Source organism: Dermochelys coriacea, chromosome 8 (assembly GCF_009764565.3).
Source record: "Dermochelys coriacea isolate rDerCor1 chromosome 8, rDerCor1.pri.v4, whole genome shotgun sequence".
In the NCBI taxonomy this organism is placed as follows: Eukaryota; Metazoa; Chordata; order Testudines; family Dermochelyidae; genus Dermochelys; species Dermochelys coriacea.
Window position 1 is genome coordinate 35,115,195 of NC_050075.1, and position 22,299 is coordinate 35,137,493.

Consider the following 22,299-nt stretch of genomic DNA (forward strand, 5'->3'; position numbering starts at 1 on the left):
CCCCCTGGTCCTGAAGTACCACTGAACCCTCTGACTCACCAGCCTGGGCTCCCTCTCACACTGTACTGTTGTGACAAGCTGCAGACCCGCTCTCAATCCTACAGTTGTCTTTCACCAGCATTCACACAGATAAGGACAAACCTAGATGCAGTTACATGCAGGCTGGCCAGCCACTGCATGAATCAACAATAGGCTACAGCCAAAATAACCGCCAGCTTCCCAGCCAAGGACCCCAGAGCTGTACTGTCCTGCCCTGGTCAAAACCCCAACCAGTATGAAATCATCCAGTTTGCTTCCTCCTCAATGTGGAGAGGCAATGCAACAGCCTTTTCCCCTTGAGCTAAGATTTCCAAGCACTTCATTCAAACTCACTTGTTTAGATAAAGCAAAAAACAAGTTTATCAGCTGCAAAAGATAGATTTTAAGTGATTACAATGGATAGCAAACAGATCAAAGCAGATTACCTAGTAAATAAAAAAAAACTAAGCTTAACATACTAGGAGGATAGGATTTGAATTAACAATCTTTCACTCATGATGCAAGCAGGCTTGCAGATTCTTAAGGAACAAGCTTCACTTGCCTTGCACCTTGGGATCCGCAGGTTTCCTACACAGGCTAGAAATCCCTTTAGTCTGGGTCCAGTAGTTCCCCCAGTTCAGCCTTTTGTTCCTTTGGTGTTTCCAGGAGTACTCATGTGTGGGGAGTGAAAAACAACAGATGTCACTCCCTGCCTTATACAGCTTTAGCGGGAACCCTTTGTTCCAAAACCAGTTCCCAGACCAGTCTGTGGAAAAATACAGACATCCCAAAATGGAGTCCAAAATCACAGAATCATAGAAGATTAGGGTTGTAAGAGACCTCAGGAGGTCATCTAGTCCAACTCCCTGCTCAAAGCAGGGCCAACCCACTAAATCATCCCAGCCAGAGCTTTGTCAAGCCGGGCCTTAAAAACCTCTAAGGATGGAGGTTCCACCACCTCCCTAGGTAACGCATTTCAGTGTTTCACCACCCTCCTAGTGAAAAAGTTTTTCCTAATATCCAACCTAGACCTCCCCCACTGCAACTTGAGACCATTGCTCCTTGTTCTGTCATCTGCCACCACTGAGAACAGCCTAGCTCCATACTCTTTGGAACCCCCTTCAGGTAGTTGAAGGCTGCTATCAAATCCCCCCTCACTCTTCTCTTCTGCAGACTGAACAAGCCAAGTTCCCTCAGCCTCTCCTCGCAAGTCATGTGCCCCAACCCCCTAATCATTTTCATTGCCCTCTGCTGGACTCTCTTCAATTTGTCCACATCCTTTCTGTAGTGGGGGTCCCAAAATTGGACGCAGTACTCCAGATATGGCTTCACCAGTACCAAATAGAGGGAAATAATCACTTCCCTTGATCTACTGGCAATGCTCCCACTAATGCAGCCCAAGATGCCATTAACCTGCTTGACAACAAGGGCACAGTGTTGACTCATATCCAGCTTCTCGTCCACTCCCCAGGTCCTTTTCTGCAGAACTGCTGCTTAGCCAGCCGGTCCCCAGCCTGTTGCGGTGCATGGGATTCTTCCATCCTAAATGCAGGACTCTGCACTTGTCCTTGTTGAACCTCATCAGATTTTTTTTGGCCCAATCCTCCAATTTGTCTTGGTCACTCTAGACCCTATCCCTACCCTCCAGCATATCTACCTCATCCACCAGCTTAGTGTCATGTGCGAACTTGCTGAGGGTGCAATCCATCCCATCATCCATATCATTAATAAAGATGTTGAACAAAACTGGCCCCAGGACTGACCCCTGGGGTACTCCACTTTATACTGGCTGCCAACTAGACATCGAGCCGTTAATCACTACCCATTGAGCCTGACAATCTAGCCAGCTTTCCATTCATCCAATCCATACTTTAACTTGCTGGTAAGAATACATAGGAGACTGTATCTAAAACTTTGCTTAAGTCAAGATATATCACATCCACCACTTTCCCCGTATTCACAGAGCCAGTTATCTCATCATAGAAGGCAATCAGCTTGGTCAGGCATAACTTGCCCTTGGTGAATCCATGTTGACTGTTGCTCATCATCTTCCTCTCCGCCAAGTGCTTTAAAATGATTTCCTTGAGGACCTGCTCCATGATTTTTCCAGGGGCTGAGGTGAGGCTGACCAGTCTGTAGTTCCCCGGGTTCTCCTCCTTCCCTTTTTTACAGATGGGCACTATATTTGCCTTTTTCCGATCATCTGGGACCTCCCCCAATCACTACAAGTTTTCAAAGACAATGGCCAACGGCTCTACAACCATATCAGCCAATTCCCTCAGCACCCTCAGATGCATTAGATCTGGACCCATGGACTTGTGCATGTCCAGCTTTTCTAAATAGTTCTTAACCTGTTCTTTCACCACTGAAGACTACTCACCTCCTCCCTATACTGTGTTGCCCAGGACAGCAGCGTGGGAGCTGACCTTGTCTGTGAAGGCCCTTACATACCTTGCTGAGTCATAGCAGCCATTACTTACAGGCTGTCTGGAACATTCTCAGGAAGGTTTACCAGATGGGGGATAAGGTTCTCCTAAAGCCTGTTGTTTATCCTAATGGCCCATTACCTTGAACAGGCCTTTCACAGCCAGCTATCTGAACTGGAAACATTTTGCCTAGTGAGTATTGCTCAGGTTCAACTACATTTAAAATACAGATTTAGTCAATATTCCTAACTTTAAATACAAAAATGATACATGCATACAAATAAGATCATATTCAGCAAATCATAACTTTTCCAATGACCCCTTACATGACATGTCTTATACAAAATCCATCATAATTATGTCATAATCATATCATATCACTGTGAAGAATATGGGGTACAGTGTCACAGTGGGGACAGAATTAGAAAATCTGCATTAAGCAGGTATGGAGATAGGACAGATGATGCTCAATGTGGTTAGGCAAGTTTGGTGCCAGGAAACAGGACGTTGGCTGGGATTAGGAAGGTATGGAGCCAGCACACTGACATTTCCCAGTTTCTAAAATTAAGGATGGTCCCAGCCAACTAGCTATTGTAGATTTATAGCTCAATTCAGAAGCCCTAGTATGAAAAATGCTACATAAAGTTTATCAAATCATTAGCATCTACATTGCCCAGAAATGCCACTAGCATGTGTATTCAACTAAAGTGTTGTAGCACTTCCATTAGGCTAATGTTCCTTGCTGCAAACAGGATAAAAAGCAGAGAAGATCACAGCTCTCATATACAATACCAATACAACCTACCTGTTACTGATGCTTAAACACCTACATTTCAGTCTTTCCCAGCTAACACCTCACCGTCAGAACCATATCAGTACCGAGGTTTCTTTTATAAACTGCTATCTCTCTCGAGTCAAAGATCCCTACTGTTTTAACAGTATTGCATAAGTCACCATGAGAACCAACTCAAAGCGCCTGCAAAAGTGGGGAAAGAAAGGACCTCTACAAACAGCTCTATTGATCTGTGAGAAACACCATTAGCTGTGAAGTTTATGAAAAATGCATTCCCTCACTCTACTACAGTACATGAGGCCAAGGTGACAGTTCTTATTAAAGTCAACCCATGGGCATAACTCTCAGTAGAAGCTAGAATCCAGCAAAGGAACTACACTAACCACATGTTGGAGCTATACAATGCCACCAAAAAGCAAGCCATTGTTTATAGCTATTGATATTGAATTGCAGTATCTAAGAACAAAGAGAGACAATTCAAATTCTCCACTATAAGCTACTTCTGGAATGGAGCACAAACTTCCAGAATGGAGCCCTATTAACATTCTCTTAAGACTTGGTTTTGTTTAGTACGCTGCTACGATCCAGCAGCAGCTTCAAGGATCCAAAAAGCTGTACCGTGCAAACCGCTCCAAAGCTATGAGGGAGATCCTAGACGAGCCCTCGCCCTACCGCACAATCCCATCCGAGCGTCTCTACAGCTACTTCAAGGATGTATTCGACCGCATAGCCCAGAATGACGCGCAGCGCCCAGAGTGTCTCCACCCCCTGCTCCGTGTTGACGAAACAGGTGTCCTGGAAACTGACTTTACGCCCAGGGAAGTGATGGCCAGACTCTCAAAAACAAAACAAAAACAAAACAAAACAAAAAAAAAAAAAAACAGCTCCTGGGAAAGATGGCATCCCCTACAGCCTCCTGAAAAAGCGAGATCCCGGCTGCCTGGTCCTCGCCATGCTCTTCAACCAGTGCAAGCAATTCTGCCGGACTCCCAGCTCCTGGAAGAAGGCCAGGACGGTACTGGTGTACAAGAAGGGTGAGCGGGACGACCCCAGCAACTGGAAGCCCATCTCCCTCTGCTCCACAATGTACAAGCTCTATGCCAGCTGCCTGACGTCGAGGATCACAGAGTGGTCAGTGAGCGGGGGAGCCATCAGCTCCACCCAGAAAGGCTTCATGTCCTGTGAAGGCTGCTATGAACACAACTTTGTCCTCCAAACCACCATCGAAACAGCCAGAAAGGCGCGGAGGCAGTGCACGGTAGCATGGCTTGACCTGGCTACCACCACATCTTTGCCACACTCCAGGCGTTTGGGATGCCAGAGAATTCCCGCCATTTGATCCGAGAGGCGTACGAGGGATGCAGCACAACCATTCACTCGGTCGAAGGGGAGATCGCCGAGATCCCAATCTGGAGTGGAGTTAAGAAGGGCTGTCCCCACAGTCCCATCATCTTTAACCTCGCCATGGAGCCGTTGCTGCGAGCGATCTCCAATGACAGATGGCTTCAAGCTCCACGGTGAGAGGGTGAGCGTCCTGGCTTACACGGATGACCTGGTCCTGACTGCAGACGACCCAGAGAACCTCCAACATACGCTAGATGCCACCAGTTGAGCTGCCGATTGGATGGGGCTCCGCTTCAATGCAAAGAAGTGCGCATCTCTCCACATCGACGGCAGCAAAAGGGACTTGGTGCAGGCAACAGGGTTCCAGATCCAGGGTGAGCCTATCTCCCTGGCAGAGGAGCAGGTGTACTAGCACCTTGGCATGCCGACGGGTTTCCGTGTCCAGCAGACACCCGAGGACACTATCCAGGAGATCTTGCAGGATGCTGCCAAGATCAACGCCTCCCTGCTAACACCGTAGCAGAAGATAATGCCCTGAACACCTTCCTGATCCCCTGCATCTCTTTTGTCTTAAGGGGATCCACCATGGCAAAGGTACCCCTCAACAAGGCAGACAAGATCATCCGGCAGCTGGTGAAGAAGTGGCTGTTCCTTCCCCAGAGAGCCAGCAACGAGCACAGACATGGTGGTGCCAATGTCCCCCGCATGGGTGAACTGTGTGACATTGTGGTGATCACCCATACCTACCATCTGCTGACATGTCCCGACGCCATGGTAAGGAACATCGCAGCAAACGCCTTCCATGATGCAACAACGAAGCGGATCAGCAGAGCCCCCTCCAACCAAGACACCGCCATATTCCTGAGCAGTTCTCTGGATGACGAATTTGGATGGGACGGTGGCGACATCGCTTCACTGTGGTCCCGCGCTCGCAATGCCACACATCGCCTGGGGAAGTGCAACGGCTGCCGCTGGGAGTAGTGGGAGGAGCGCCAGGAGCTGGGAGTCCTGGTGCCGCAGATCAGGTCCAACGACAACACCATCGTCATCCTGAGCTCCAGGGGCATGCTGGAGAGGACCCTGAAGGCGGCCATCCACTCGTTGTATATGGAAACCCTGAAGTGTAAACCAGACCCGGGTAAAGTCTTCGAACTTACCAGCAAGTGGGACGCCAGCAACCACTTCCTCGCCGGGGGCAGCTTCACCCATTTCGCCGACTGGCGGTTCATCCACTGCACCCAGCTCAACTACGTCCCGCTCAATGAAGCTGTCCACCATGGGAACCAAGACAAGCGTTGCAGGAAGTGCGGCTACTCCAACGAGACGCTGCCCCACATCCTGTGCAGCTGCAAGCCTCACTCCAGAGCCTGGCAGTTGCGCCACAACGCCATCCAGAACCGCCTGGTGAAAGCCATCACACTGCCTGGGGGAGGTCGCTGTGAACTCCACCATCCCCGGGACGGACAGCCAGTTGCGACCTGACGTGGTAGTCACCGACAAGGACCAGAAAAAGATCATCCTCATCGACATCACAGTCTCCTTCGAGACCAGGACCCCGGCCTTCCGCGAATCCCAAGCTCGTAAGCTGGAAAAATACGCCCCCCTGGCCGACACCCTGAGAGCCAAGGGCTACGAGGTGCAGATGGATGCCCTGATTGTCGGAGCCCTGGGCGCTTGGGACCCCTGCAATGAGCATGTGCTGCAGACCTGTGGGATCGGTCGACAGTACGCTCGGCTCATGCGGCGCCTCATGGTCTGACGCAATCCGATGGTCCAGGGACATCTACATCGAACACATCACCGGCCATCAACAGTACCAGGAGGTGTGAGCCGGTACAACATCGTGCATCAACCACGGGAAAGGGACTGAGCGTCTTTTTTCATTGGACCATATGAAATGGAACCATAAACTCACTCAACATTAAATCCCACCAAATGAGGGTAGATCCATCCTCATCATGGCATCCACTCATACTCCACACCTGAACATAGCCATTATATGGACCTCTCTCTCAATGTCTGTACTTTGACCCATTAAACTTTTACCCCCAATCGGGGAGATTGCAGATTATGTATTCCTTACGCCACCCGCTCCTAAACTGAATTTCGCACCCCTTGATAATCTGTACCTTATTCCCTGATAACCAGAAACTTCTATGCCTAAACTCTGTACCGTTTTCTTTTTACTTCAATATTATCTTAATTAAGGTGTGTTATCCAGGGGTGAGATCAGACGACTGGGAGCCAAGATTCCTAGGTTCCATTACAGGCTTTGCCACTGACTCAGTGTGCGATCTCGGGCAACTCACTTCACCACCCCAAATCTCAGTTTTTCCATCTGTAGAATGGAGATAAATATTTATGTATAAGAGCATAGTAAGGCTTCTCTCAGAGTCTGTAAAAATGCTTTGAGATCCTTGGGTAAAAGGTGTTATACATGTAAAGTGGTGTTACTCTTTTATCTCACTACTGAGCAAACTTTAAAGTGAGATCAATACTTTACGTAAATCACGGAAAAAATACGTAGGCAGTTATGAGCTTGAAGAGAACAAGAAGGGGTGTGTAAAATCTATAAGAACTAGATATCTTTCTTGATCATATCTACTCTTTTAGCTATACCTTTCATTTCAAGATTGAAGACCAAGCCCTGGTCTACACTAAAAAGTTAGGTTGACCCAGCTATACTGCTCAGGGGTGTAAAAAATCCACAGCTGCGGGATGCAGATAACCCAACCTCACACCACGATAAACAGCACTAGATCAACCTAGCTACTGCCTCTTGAGGAGGTGGATTACTTACATCGATGGGAGAACAGTGTAGATAGTGTCTACACTGAAGGGCTGCAGCTGTGCCACTGTGGAGTTTCAAGCATAGATAAGCCCTGAGCCCTCCCCGCCAAGCAGGAGTACTCCTCAAGTTGAAACAAACTAAGGTGAAAACTGTTAGCCAGTAGAAGATACAATTTTTAAACCCTTTTTTAAAATTTTAGAACTGCAAATATAAAACAGCACTAATCACAACTCCAGAGTCATAAAAAGAGTGGGTTGTATTGGCAGACCCATGCACCAAAAGAGGGAGGCAACCTTCTTCCCTCTCCTTTATTCCCTCATGTACCAGTTCTACAGTACAGAAACGTCATTTCTGTTTTGTTGCTGTGTAACAGGCCTACACAAAGGAAACTGATTAACTGACTATTAACTATATACTGCCCTAGGTTGGGCCGTAGGCACTACCATAATTAAAATATGAGAAAAGAAACAGGGAAATTGACTGTACAGACCATACTGACAAATGCACAAAGTAAACAACATGCAAAAGAAAAATATTTCTAATCTCTCTCAATTATAGGTGTTCCTTGTAACAACAGTAGGTAACAAAAATAAGAAAGGTGATCTGTGCAATGTCCCTTTAGTTACAACTGTCATTACAACACAGCTCATTATGTTTCTTTTGGAAAGTTATTGAAACAATCATTAAGGCACCAAAGACTGCAGCATTCTTCTCCGGAAAGTTCTATGTCTACTTTGTATTAATTGGAAAGGTGTGGACCAAGGCCAACAAAGGTAGGTAAGGCTGATGGGTAGATCTCTTAGGAGGCTTGCACTCCTTCCATCCATGAGGTGGCCACTGATCTTGTTGTGTGGTCTGTAACCTTCTTGGGTGGGAGTCTCACCTTATGCCTTATCAGCCTCTACTATGCAAAGCTTTGATCCACCTAGTTATTGAAGATTTTTCCTTTTATTGCTTAGAGATAAAGGTTGAATAGGAAGTTTGATTTCCTGGGTGTTTCAGTTCCACATAGGTAGATTTTTTTCATGCACTATGGATATCTAGTCTATGCTGTTTTTCTCCTTTCAGATGCTTCAGACAAAATGAAGGTAGAGCAATGACTTGTGATTAATGGAAAAGTTGTATCAGTTCTCTGCACCACCTGGTCACGGCAGAACATACAGCATTGATAATCTACAGAAAGAGCTTCTCATTCTCAAAACCTGATGGCAGATGAAATCCCTATGTGAAAGGTGACCGTCATGGTGAAGAAACAAATGGGGATTTAAATGATGAAGCTACTAGAGATGATAATATGGAGTACAGATTCCATGACAGAAAACCATCCAACAGTTCTGCTGCTTGTAGGAATTTCTTTATGCATGGGGGTAAGGATATGAAACCAGGTTTGTCTGTGCCCAAGATAATGCCTAAGTGTCTAAGGGTTTGTCTTCACTGGCAGCGCTTTAATATGGTTGTGTAGTCACAGCATCAGCACTGAGAGAGAGCTCTTCCAGCGCTGTTAAAACAAAAACAAAAAAACAAACCAAAAAAAAAAAACCACAAACACTCACCACCTCTGTGAGGGGAATGGCTACCAGTGCTGGGAGTGACCTTGGATGGGTAGATGTTGCCACCACCCAAGTGTATATTTAAAAAAAAAAAAAAAAAAAAAAAAAAACCACACACACACCACACACAACAAAAACACCTTTTGAGAATCCAGGAAGGAACACTTGGGAATTCCTTCCTGTGGGGTACCCACAAGCCCTTTCACCCCCATCCCCACCCCAGGGAAGAGCTGAGAAAAAAAAAATACAAAGGAAATCAGGTGTTGCCACCAGCTAATTAAACAACATATACACAAACCTCTTAGGGACACAAAAATCCAATCCTGCTCTTAAAAAAAGGTAAAAAATTTATTAAAAACAAAGAGAAAGGAAATACATTTGGAACTTAGGCTTTTTGCTCAATCTTAAAAGAAAAATTACAAAAATTAAATATCAGAGTAGATCTCTTGAGGTTCAGCTTAAAGGTTACAAGCAAAACAAAGGCATCTGGGGTTAGCACAGGAGGAGTCCACAAGGCAAGAAATAAAACAGAAATAAACCTAAATCGTGTCTTTCTAAACATTGCTAATCTATTTGGGAGTTCCAAATAAGTAATTCTAGGTATGATCTGATTATTTTGATCATACCTGGCTTAAAGCTTCTCATAGCATAACTGCCTCTTGTTTCCCTCTTTCCCAGAGAACACACCAGACAGACAAAGGGAAGGTTTTTTTCCCCCCATTTTAAAAAGTTCTAGCCCTCCCATTGGCTCTTTTGGTCAGGTGCCCACTCCTTTCCTTTTATCTCTGGACTTGTTAACCCTGTACAGGTAAAGCAAGTAGAGAACAGCTACTAAGAGGAATTTTATAACTAACTGGCTGGCTGCCCATAAAAAGGGAGCTACCCTCCCCCTGTTCATTTATCACAGGGCCCCATTAAAAAAAAATATCTAGTACGAGGCTTGACAATATCTGCTTTCCAGTTGTCAGTGAATGAGAAGCTTTCCCTGGTGCATGACAGGGGAGGGCAATGCCTAAAAATCTGAAGAAATTGAGGGTTTAAATTTTCATTTTAAAAAGTGTAAGTTTCTAGCCTACATACAATGAAAAAAACTCTCCAAGCATGACCAGATGCAGAATAATTTTTGAGTCTGCAGACAGTGCCAGAAGTTCTGTTCCTGCTCAGAGCTACCCAAAGTAGCAGAAGAGTGACTGCCATTACAGGGTTCTGAACAGGAGCAGTCTCGTTAATTTCACTCTGCAACCCAGCCAATCCAGGCACTGGAGCAAAGACGAGGACCCAAAAACAGGCTGAAAGTAAAGAACACAGAGAGACTACCCACAGCAGTTGGTCTCTGATTGTCTCATCCTACTGATAAGTGCTCTGTTCAGAGGCTTGGTAGTCTCTGATTCAGAAAGGGACAAACTGAGGGATGAACCTGAGCTTGATTATGAGTGTTTTTCATTCTCCACTTGGATTTATGGGAGGCACTTAATAGAACATTCTTTTGTCAGAAAGAACCTCAGGAGTATCAAAGTCAAGGAGATCTACTTAATTTTAGACTTTGGTTTCTTTGGTCCTGGGATTGTGTCCCCTTTTGGGTTTTTGAGTTCCCTGCATTAAGGAGGACATTAGCAACGAAGGATGAAGCTGCCTTGCTGAATCGGCTGGGCTAGCTAAAAGCTTTTAGGGGCAGCCTGCTCTGTGGATTCTGCAGAGACTCGGCCATCTCAGACTGAGAGGTATCTTGGGAAGGTCATTCTCTGGAAGGCCTGCAGTCACTGCTTCTTCTCAGTGTTAGTTCTCCCTCTGTGCAAGGCAGCAGAATGCAGGAGCTGATCTTGCACTTCGTTCTCTGCTTCTTGGCCTTCACTGTGTGTAGCTTCCTGCAGAGCTGGGAGCACTCACAATCCTCCTTGCTTGACACATTATCTAACAGGAGTCTTTTAGGTAATCAGTTTTATCTTTAAGAAAGGAGTACTTGTGGCACCCTAGAGACTAAAATTTGAGAATAAGCTTTCGTGAGCTACAGATCACTTCATTGGATGCATTCAGTGGAAAATAAGAAAATCCATTCTATTCAGCACATCTTATTTTCTCAGCCATTTAAAAGAAATCATAATCTAACGCATATCTAGCTAGAATACTTACTAAGTTCTAAGACTCCATTCCTGTTCTGTCCCCGGCAAAAGCCTCACCCAGACACAGACCCTTAGTTTCAAAGCTGAAGAGGGAGAAAAACAATCTTGTCTCCTCGTTGGTCATTGTGGTCAGGTGCCAGCAAAGGTTATCCTAGCTTCTTAACCCTTTACAGGTGAAAGGGTTTTCTCTCTGGCCAGGAGGGATTTTAAAGGTGTTTACCCTTCTCTTTATATTTATGACACCACTATTCCTACCTACATGCCTCCAGCTTTCATCCAGACCACACCACACAATCCATTGTCTACAGCCAAGCTCTACGATACAACCGCATTTGCTCCAAACCTTCAGAGACAAACACCTACAAGATCTCTATCAAGCATTCTTACAACTACAATACCCACCTGCTGAAGAAGTGAAGAAACAGATTGACAGAGCCAGAAGAGTACCCAGAAGTCACCTACTACAGGACAGGCCCAACAAAGAAAACAACAACGCCACTAGCCATCACCTTCAGCCCCCAACTAAAACCTCTCCAATGCATCATCAAGGATCTACAACCTATCCTGAAGGACGACCCATCACTCACAGATCTTGGGAGACAGGCCAGTCCTTGCTTACAGACAGCCCCTCCCAACCTGAAGCAAATACTCACCAGCAACCACACACCACACAACAGAACCACTAACCCAGGAACCTATCCTTGCAACAAAGCCCGTTGCCAACTCTGTCCACATATCTATTCAGAGGACACCATCATAGGGCCTAATCACATCAGCCACACTATCAGAGGCTCGTTCACCTGCACATCTACCAATGTGATATATGCCATCATCTGCCAGCAATGCCCCTCTGCCATGTACATTGGTCAAACTGGACAGTCTCTACATAAAAGAATAAATGGACACAAATCAGACGTCAAGAATTAGAACATTCAAAAACCAGTTGGAGAACACTTCAATGTCTTTAGTCACTCAATTACAGACCTAAAAGTTGCAATTCTTCAACAAAAAAACTTCAAAAACAGACTCCAATGAGAGACTGCTGAATTGGAATTAATTTGCAAACTGGACACAATTAACTTAGGCTTGAATAGAGACTGGGATCGGATAGGTCATTACACAAAGTAAAACTATTTCCCCATGTTTATTCCGCCCCCAGTCCCCACTGTTCCTCAGATGTTCTTGTCAACTGCTGGAAATGGCCCACCTTGATCATCACTACAAAAGGTTTCTTTCCCCCTCCCCACCGCCCTGCTCTCCTGCTGTAATAGCTCACCTTAAGCGATCACTCGTTACAGTGTGTACAGTAACAGATTGTTTCATGTTCTCTATGTATATAAATCTCCCCACTGTATTTTCCACTGAATGCATCCGATGAAGTGAGCAGTAGCTCACGAAAGCTTATGCTCAAATAAATTTGTTAGTCTCTAAGATGCCAGATGCCTTTTCTTTTTGCGAATACCAACTAACACAGCTGCTACTCTGAAACCAGTTTTATCTTTCTCCCTCTCCAAGTTCTGAAGAGCAATGGGCTCCAAAGCTGCTTTGTTTCTGGTCTGCAATAGGATCAATCCTCAGCCATGTAGCAACCAGGTCTCAATCTGCCCCTTAACACTAGGGAGATCACTAGCCTACCATAGGACTGGCCAATACTGAAATAGAAAAGAACAAATCCATGCAAGTCCTCCTCTCACGAAGGCCTAGTCCTCCCACCGCCAAACACTCTTGACACAGGATAACATTTTATAACATTACCTTAGAATTGCAGGCTAAAGCCACACAACTCAAGGCTATTCCCCTCATCCTCCACTCCAACCCAGGCAGTACGCTTCTGGGTATTATAGCACACCTCACGCATCAAGTTATGTTGCAGTTTAGGCCCTGACCCTGCAGACACTTAGGGCTTGGTTATACTTATATTTTATAGCGCTCTAACTTGCTGGCTCGGGGGTGTGAAAAATCACCCCCCTGAGCCCAGCAAGTCAGAGCACTTTAAAGCGCTAGTGTGAACAGGCTCTGAGCACTGGAAGCCGCGCTCCCAGCGCTTGGAGCTAATCTCCTCGTTGAGGTGGATTACCAGGAGTGCTGGGAGAGCTCTCTCCCAGCACGCAAGCACACTAGCACTTCAAAACACTCCAGAAACGCTTTGATGTTTCCATGTAGCCATGCCCTTAGGGATGTACAAAATCCCATTGAACTCAGTGACCACATTCACATGTACAGTTACTCACAAGTGATTGTAGAATTGGGGTCAGTTTAACAGGGCAAGGACCCTGTAATTTGTGTATTAAGTATGATGAATATTTATGTTGCTATATAATAAATAATAATTAGAGTGACCTTTGGTCTCCAACACTGTCAGTCTGCCATAAGCATCAGAGACGTTATATTTAAAAGAAATAGCTGGAGAGAGAACATAAGGCATTGTTACAGAAACTCTGAATTGGTTTTTAGTCTCTGGATAAAATAGGACTTTCTGATGAGCTGGTTTTCTTATTGTTATATATCAATTCCATTTCATAACAGCAGTGAGACACTGCAGGCAGAGCACTTCAGGATGATTACTACATTTCTCGGGTAGTTAAGTAGACCTGACCTTCAGCCACATACCTCACCTCAGGCATTCTGATAAGTTATAATTGCCCAGAGATGTACTTCCTGGGGTGCCTTATTGTTTAATTATAGGGTTAAGAACATTCTGCCCGTCCAGGCATCTGATTGGCTCCACATGTCGAAGTGCTTTATAATGGGTCTGAAGAAGTACACTAGTGCAGTGGTTCTCGAATAGGAGTATGCGTACCCTTGGGGGTATGCCGAGATCTCCGTGGGTACGCCAACTCATCTAGATATTTGCCTAGCTTTACAACAGGCTACATAAAATGCACTAGTGAAGTCAGTACAAACTAAATTTAATATAATGATTTCTTTATACTCCTCTATACACATAAATATTGTACTTATAAAATCAATTTAAATTGAAATATTATATGGTAAAAGTGAGAAAATAAGCAATTTTTCTGTAATAGCGTGCTATGACACTTTTGTCTTTTGATGTCTGATTTTGTAAGCAAGTAGTTTTTAAGTGAGGTAAAACTTGGAATACGCAATATAAATTAGACTACTCAAAGAGGTACAGTTGTCTGGAAAGATTGAGAGCAACTGCATTAAAGCATACCTGCACATGAGCCAGAAGAGGCTCTCTTGCTCATTGCAGACCCATTTCCAGACCAGCCAGGCTCTCCCTTCAATCAAGCAGCCTGTCTTGTTTTAACAGAGATTTACTGAGAGATTTTCTCTTGGAAACAATAATATATGGATGGAAAGAACAGAAAAGAAATGAGTGAACATGGTAATTATCCCCAATGTTACAAATAAGAGTGATTTCTCATTCTGAGACAAGCCTGAAAAACAAGATTAAAATGCTTGAGGGATATGTTCTTGAAACCGCAGGTAATAGAACAGATAAAATGTATTTAAAATGTCTCAGAGGACATATACCTTTTAGCTAACAGCCATTAGATACTGAAATTGTATTGTGAAATTTCTTCCACCCTTCATTATGGAGTTACTCATTTTATATATACAATGTTAACAGAGCAACGCGTCTTTAAAGGCAATTGGGTCTGGTTCCAAAAAGCCAGACTCACCCCCCTGATATGCCTTGCACACCAAAGCACGACAAGAAACACAAATGGCACCTGCAAGCACAGACAGCATATCAGCAATATTAATAATCCATGCAAAGGACACAATTTAACAAACAAAAGAGGGATATGGGGGGATAAAGCATGAAGCGATAGTATCTCAGCTAATCTTATTTAATCTTTTTATTACTGACCTCACCACAAAAAGTGGGAGTGTGCTAATAAAGTTTGCAGATGATACAAAGCTGGAAGGTATTGCCAATTCAGAGAAGGATCGGGATATCGTACAGGAGGATCTGGATGATCTTGTAAACTGGAGTAATAGTAATAGGATGAAATTTAATAGTGAGAAGTGTAAGGTTATGCATTTAGGGATTAACAACAAGAATTTTAGCTATAAACTGGGGACGCGTCAATTAGAAGTAACAGAAGAGGAGAAGGACCTTGGAGTACTGGTTGATCATACGATGACTATGAGCTGCCAATGTGATATGGCTGTGAAAAAAGCTAATGCGGTTTTGGGATGCATCAGAAGAGGTATTTCCAGTAGGGATAAGGAGGTTTAAGTGCCGTTATACAAGGCAGTGGTGAGACCTCACCTAGAATACTGTGTGCAGTTCTGGTCTCCCATGTTTAAAAAGGATGAATTCAAACTGGAGCAGGTACAGAGAAGGGCTACTAGGATGATCCGAGGAATGGAAAACTTGTCTTATGAAAGGAGACTCAAGGAGCTTGGCTTGTGTAGCTTAACTAAAAGAAGGCTGAGGGGAGATATGATTGCTCTCTATAAATATATCAGAGGGATAAATACCGGAGTGGGAGAGGAATTATTTAAGCTCAGTACCAATGTGGACACAAGAACAAATGGGTATAAACTGGCCACCAGGAAGTTTAGATTTGAAATTAGACGAAGGTTTCTAACCATCAAAGAAGTGAAGTTTTGGAATAGCCTTCCAAGGGAAGCAGTGGGGGCAAAAGATCTATCTGGCTTTAAGATTAAACTCGATAAGTTTATGAAGGAGATGGTATGATGGGATAATGTGATTTTGGTAATTAATTGATCTTTAAATATTCAGGGTAAATAGGCCTAATCCCCTGAGATGGGATATTAGATGGATGGGATCTGAGTTACCCAGGAAAGAATTTTCTCTAGTATCTGGCTGGTGAATATTACCCATATGCTCAGGGTTTAGCTGATCGCCATATTTGGGGTCGGGAAGGAATTTTCCTCCAGGGCAGATTGGAAGAGGCCCTGGAGGTTTTTTGCCTTCCTCTGTAGCATGGGGCATGGGTTACTTGAGGGAGGATTCTCTGCTCCTTGAAGTCTTTAAACCACAATTTGAGGACTTCAATAGCTCAGACATAGGTGAGGTTTTTCACAGGAGTGGGTGGGTGAGATTCTGTGGCCTGCGTTGTGCAGGAGGTCAGACTAGATGATCAGAATGGTCCCTTCTGACCTTAGTATCTATGAAGGTGAAGAACGGACTTGTTTCTCCCGACTTCCACAGTGCCCACACCAGGGCTGCCAGCTAACACACTGCCTGAAGTACCCACCACTGGAAACAATTTGTCATGTGTCAGATCAAATAAACTCTTAATAGACTACTGCACTCCCTTAAGTGGAAGGCAGCCAAACTCCAAAGGAAAAATCCAGGAAGCCTAACTGGCCACATTAAACCCAAGTGTTTACATCAACCAAACACTTTTCACTTTAAAAATACATCATTACAATACAATCTATTCCCATGTAGAAGTTTCTGTGCAAGACAGTCATCAGCAATATTCATTATTAAAAGAAAGTGAGGTTTAAATTATCACTCTTGGGCTGAAACACAACAGATAAAGAATGTGACATTTCTGCACTAACAGAATAGTATCTCGTTCATTCTTGGGAGACATTTTAGAAGAGTTTTGAAGATATAAACTGCTTTATAATTGCTAAGGATTATCACCATCTTTCCACTGCATCTTTTCTTTAAAGAACTATTCATTGTGGAATTAAATAGTTAAATTCTGGTATAGAAGGAACAGTAGAGTCTATCATTTGGGAATGTATGGGACAGGAGCTAATTTACAAGATATTTAGATTGAAAACTCTACAAGGCAGGGTCTGCCTTTATGTTATATATGTACAGGAGGGCCCCAATCCCCAGCTAGGCCCTGTAGGCATTGCCACAATACAAATAAACACTGCTACTGCATCTGGGTAGAATTTCCTCATCCCTTTCACAGCCCCACTTCTGTCCATCTCTTGCCACCACCCTGTCTTCCATGTTTTCAGTATCTCTGTATTTTTGTTCCTCCTGTCCTTTTTCCTGCTTGTACCTGCAGTTATATCACACTATGCTGGGATCCTGTCACATCTAACAAGCTACAGAACACCTAGCTACTGCATGAAGTGGTGTTAAAAAACTAGTAGGTAACATTCCCCACTAAGTCAGTGATGAACCTAAATCCCAGCACAGGATTAGGGGACACTGTTCTGCTGGATGTGCCATGCTACAGGAGTTTCAAAACCAAGATCTTGTGATAATTAAAGATTCTCTAGTATTTTTTGCAAGAATAGGGGATGTTATCCCCAGTTTTCTGGTCAAATTTTAACTCCAGTAATTACATTCTGCCTCCCTTGCTACTCCCTGAAGTTTCAACAGGATACTGTATTCTTTGATGCCTTCCCTCTATCATTGTGTATTATTGCTGTGAGCTGTTAAATATCGTGTCCCACATCAGAGGTGGTTGTCCCAGACACTAATAAAATCATCATTCTAGCTTGATTTACAAAAGTCGTCTACACTAGAAAGGGTTTGCCAGTATAGCTATACCAGCAAACCTTCCTAGAGGAGGTGCAGTTTATACCATCAAAAGCATAGCTTATACCTGTTCCTCGAACAAAATAAGCTACGCCAGTTGTGACATTATCTGATTAAAATAAGACCATGCAAATCATTATTGCTACCACTGTTATATAATTGCAACGAATCTTATACAAAGTGTAACACGTGGCCAGAAAGGGTTAAGCATTCTGCAGGCTAACCGACCCAGAGTCAACCTATAGAGACATGTTAGAAATGGCAATTAGGGCCATTCCATGCTAGATAGGCTAGAACTTTGAAGTGCAAACCTGTATTGTTAGAGAATTAGAGGGGATACTAATTTTATGTGTTTACTTATATCTTAGATGCTAGCCACATAGACAGTTCCTGTCTGTCACTATAGCTACTGATTCAGAGATCAAAAGGGAATATTAACATTTATATTAATCTTGGGTGCAATAATGTCATTGTCTATATGGCTCTTTAAAGTTTGCGATAAACTGCTTAATGGATAAATTATCTTATGTTAATCCATGTAGTTAATTACCAGTGAGGGTTAGGAAACAGAAGGTTACATCAAAAGCCTACTGTTCACCCAGAACTGTATGGTCCAGTGGCTGCTAGAAAACTGTACAAAAGACTCTTGGGTCCTGATCCTTTTTATCTCAGATCTGCTTGATGCTTCATACAGAGGAAGCTTAAGCCACAAGATTGAGATTCCAGTCCTGACTGGAGCACCCTGAATATAAACATTGGACTATTACCTAAGAAGTAATTCTGAAAGAACTCTTTGCAACTACAAAGCTCACCATCTCTGCTATGAATCTGAATCTCAAGAACTGTACTCATGTCTGTATGTATACTGATCTTTTAACCAATACTGTCTCTCTCTTCTTTTTTAATAAATTTTAGTTTAGTTAATAAGAATTGGCTGTAAGCATGTATTTGGGTAAGATCTGGAATATTCATTAACCTGGGAGGTAATGTGTCCGATCCTTTGTGATGAATAAGATTTTCAGTAATCCTCATCATATTTGACTTGGTTGTCTGGGTGGAGGCCTATGGCTGGGTTACTTCAAGGGAACTGTGCTGTTGGCTTCTGGGTAACCAGTGAGGTATTATAGAAGCTGTTTTGTGCTGGCTTGGTAAATCTCAGTATTGGAATATCCATCAGTTTTGGGGATTGCCTGCCCCCACTCTTTTCAGTTCACCCTAATTGAATGACCTAAGTTGGCTCCCCTGGGACCCTGGTCACACCAGTAAAAGGATTTTTTCACCAGTTTAACTGTGTCAACACTAGGGCTTTTGCTGGCATAGCTATATCAGTTAAAAGGGTGTTTTTTTTCACACTCCTAAGCTACACTGCAAAAATCTTTGAAGTAGACCAGAATTTCTGTACACCCATTGTTCTCCAGCAGGAGTCTGGCCAATTCCAGGAATCTTACATAGGAAGGTGCATGTATGCAACCAACCTCCTCCCAGAAAGATGAGAAAAGTAACTGGGGAAAAAACAACAGTAGAATTAAACACCAGCAAAGTGGGAGGAACACAAAAAGAGAAAGGGGGAGGCAAGTGTGTCATCCTGCATTCCATTCAGGGTTCTTAGCACCAGAGCCATGCTCTGCATCTATTTTTCAAATTTTATTTAAAGAGCATTTGATGCCTCATGAAAAACCTATATTTAGACACAGTTTTGTCTGTATGAAGGTTTCTTTTCAGCTGTGGTTACTGGCATCAAAGCAGAGGACACAGATGTAGTCCCTGCTCATATAGGATTATGGCTTCCTAAGAACACATTAACTACACCACACTACACACACACACACACACACACACACACAAAACCAGTTAGGTACATGTGACAGAGGAATTTTAAAGGATTTAGAGTTTCAATGTCACATTTCCAACAGGGAGTAAAACAGGCATTTTAAAAAAAATATGAGAAATGTTTGATTGTGTCCTCGTATGAAACGAAGTTCTTGTCTTCTGGTAAATATCACAAATCATGAACAACAAAGTAATAGATACAAATCTGTCATTTCTGGGCAGTCTTTGTATACACTTTATATACATAAATCATGAGCCAAATCCCAAGGTCTTTACTCAGCCCATACTCATAGTTGGTCTGCACTGGAAACTTAACCCCTGAAAGATGTAGCTATGCCAGCGTGAAAGATTGCTGAGAGAGAGCTAGTTATGCTCACCTACCCCGTGATGTAGACAGTGCTAGAATTCTTCCATCGACCCAGTTTCTGCCTCTCTGGGAGATGGATTACTTACAGCAAAAAGAGAACCCCTTCCATCACTGTAACGAGTGTCTACCCTGAAGCACTAGAGTTGTGTTGCTGTAGCATTTTAAGTGTAGACATACCCATCCAACTCCCACTGTCATAAGACTTCTGCCTCAGCAAAATTTTCAGGATTTTATCCCAGATGATGTGAAAAACATAACTAATGATTTTGTGCCAACCGATCAACATAATTGCAGTCTCAAGGGAGTCAAAGGAGCCTCTTGTTGCCATATCCTTAGAGGTGGAGAAGATCTTTGACTGTTTCCTGGGATTACCTTTTACTTGCTTGCTAAATTCACATTTGGTAGTCAATTCTCTCATGGATTATACTTTTTATATGAATCCCTCTTCCAGAGTGGTAACAAATGGCATTATTTCAAAACCATTCCCACTTCACAGGGGTACAAAACAGAGTTGCCCCCTCTGACTTCTGCTGTCAGACCAACCCCTAGAAGCTTTAGCTATTGCTATCCATACCCAGAGGTGAAAGTAAGCCGGTACGAAGCTCAGACGGCGCTTTAAAGGGCCTGGGGCTCCCCGCAAAGGACCCAATGCACCTGCCACTGCGGGGAGCCACGGGCCTTTTAAAGCGCCACCCAAGCCCGCTGCCGGAGCACCGGGGTAGAGGCGGCAGGGCTCCTGCAGTAATGTAAAGGGCCAGGGGCTCCGTGGCGGCCGGAGCCCCAGGCCCTTTACTTCGGCCCTGAGCTCCCAGCCACCCTCAGGCTCCCAGCCACAGCTGGAGTCCCAGGGCCTTTAAATCTTGATTTAGAGGCCGTGCCCCTTCCTGTTGAAGCCGTGCTCCACTCAGGACTCCGGCGTATCAGTAAGTCCTTTAAATTACTTTCACCCCTGTCCATACAAATCAACAACATGTACATAACATCAGGAGAGGCCAAGCAGAACACAAGATCATGCTTTATGCTGATGACACCTCTTGTTCTCAGCATCACTCAGTCCGCTCCTAACTATTAAACCTAATAAATGCACTTGAACACCTCAGGATATAAATCAATCAATTGGGATAAATTGGAATTTCTGGACATAAGCAAACATGCTTATAGGGAAATCTATGATAACTGGAATTTTAGGTAGCAATCCACCTAAAATTGGTATTTTAGGTGAAATATTTAGCGATTCTCCATTTTATTGGGGATGAGTATCTGGTCAACATTCATCTAGAGCCCAACGTGTGCAGATGGAGAACATTTAGCCTTTGGAGAAAAATCATCATCATCAAAATGAACGCGTTTCCCGAATACGGCATATCCTGAGAGGTTTCCTGTTTACTATTCCTTTGTTTTATTTTAGGAAGAATAATTAAATTTTTAAAATATTTCTTGTGAGGGGAAGCCAACACTGGCTTTGCATAAACTGCAACTCCCAGTCACAATTGGAGGCTTCCATTTCCCCAACCTGCAGCATTAGCATACAGCCTTTATCCTTAGATAGGCAGCCTCCTCTTGGTGGAAGGGGAGTTGGTCCCTTTCGCTGGCAGGAATACTAGGTTCCACTTATTTCCATTTTGATTGTAAAATGTCCCCTATAATATTGGCTACCAGACAACATGGGCCAGTTTGGCTAGAAAAAATTTAAATTCAATCCCTTGTCACACACTGATGCTGCACTTTGGAGCAACTCACTGTAGAAAAATCAACAAGAAACCACTAATGTGGAGAGAGTGGATGGACAAGAGGGCTTGTCAAAACTGGGAGCAGGGCGCACTGATGTAATTCCACTAGCACAGCATTGGCTCAAACCTCCAATGTAGATGTACCACATTGGCGAAACAAGTGACCTGCATGAGTGCAGCTTCTCCCACATTCAAACTGATGTAAACTGCTCCAATGCAAGCCACTATCTGCACAGGGGGTTGGCAAAGGGGCAGCTAGAGTGGGGCAAAAAACACAACACCCAGTGTAGACAAACCCTTAGAGCTATACAACGCTTTCACTACTGGATTAAATTTTAACAAATATCTAATAAGTCACTTCAAAGAGACCTGCCTCCCTTGAGCCTGTGCCAGCTGTCACTTGAAACAGAGTTAAGGGACCCAGGCAACACCCAAACCTTTGGAGTTTTTAAACCCACAATTTACAGCAGGATCCAACTCATACTAGGCTCCTGCTAGATCTTTTTAACTGTAGAGCAATTTATTTTGGAGGACCATGAAAAGTAATAGCACTAATAAGTTACCATAAGGAGAAATAACCACAAAAAAAAGCACAAATTATACTAAAGCAGGAATCAAGGCTATGAGAAAAACATTTTCAAAGCTGTTTTTCACTCTTTCATGGTCTTGGAAAAGAAAATGGAGTGAAATTGTTTCATATGGATATTATCCATCATTTGTTACCATACAGCTATTCAAAGCTTACTTGAAAAAACAAAAATTTTAGTTAAAAACCCACAGTACTGTATAGTATGCCTGTGAAATATGCTTGTAATAACAGATTACAGTAAATGCAATACAGCTTTATATTACATTTTTCAAACAGTGTCCCAAAAT

At 43.7% G+C, this 22,299-nt stretch overlaps 1 protein-coding gene across 5 annotated transcripts in view; it reads right to left on the reverse strand.

Annotated features, from left to right (window-relative positions):
• SIL1 (SIL1 nucleotide exchange factor) overlaps positions 1–22,299 on the reverse strand; it is a 232,445-nt gene that overhangs the window by 190,735 nt on the left and 19,411 nt on the right. Inside the window, exon 1 of one of the 5 annotated variants that reach the window (XM_038413757.2) lies at positions 14,218–14,343. The exons of 3 other annotated variants lie outside the window; for them this stretch is intronic. In XM_038413757.2, the coding sequence (XP_038269685.1) occupies positions 14,218–14,225 (8 nt within the window). In that variant the 5' untranslated portion in view covers positions 14,226–14,343. Of the gene's footprint in view, positions 1–12,797; positions 12,822–14,217; positions 14,344–22,299 lie in introns of those variants that run through there. One more of the 5 variants, XM_043520331.1, reaches the window with a different exon arrangement.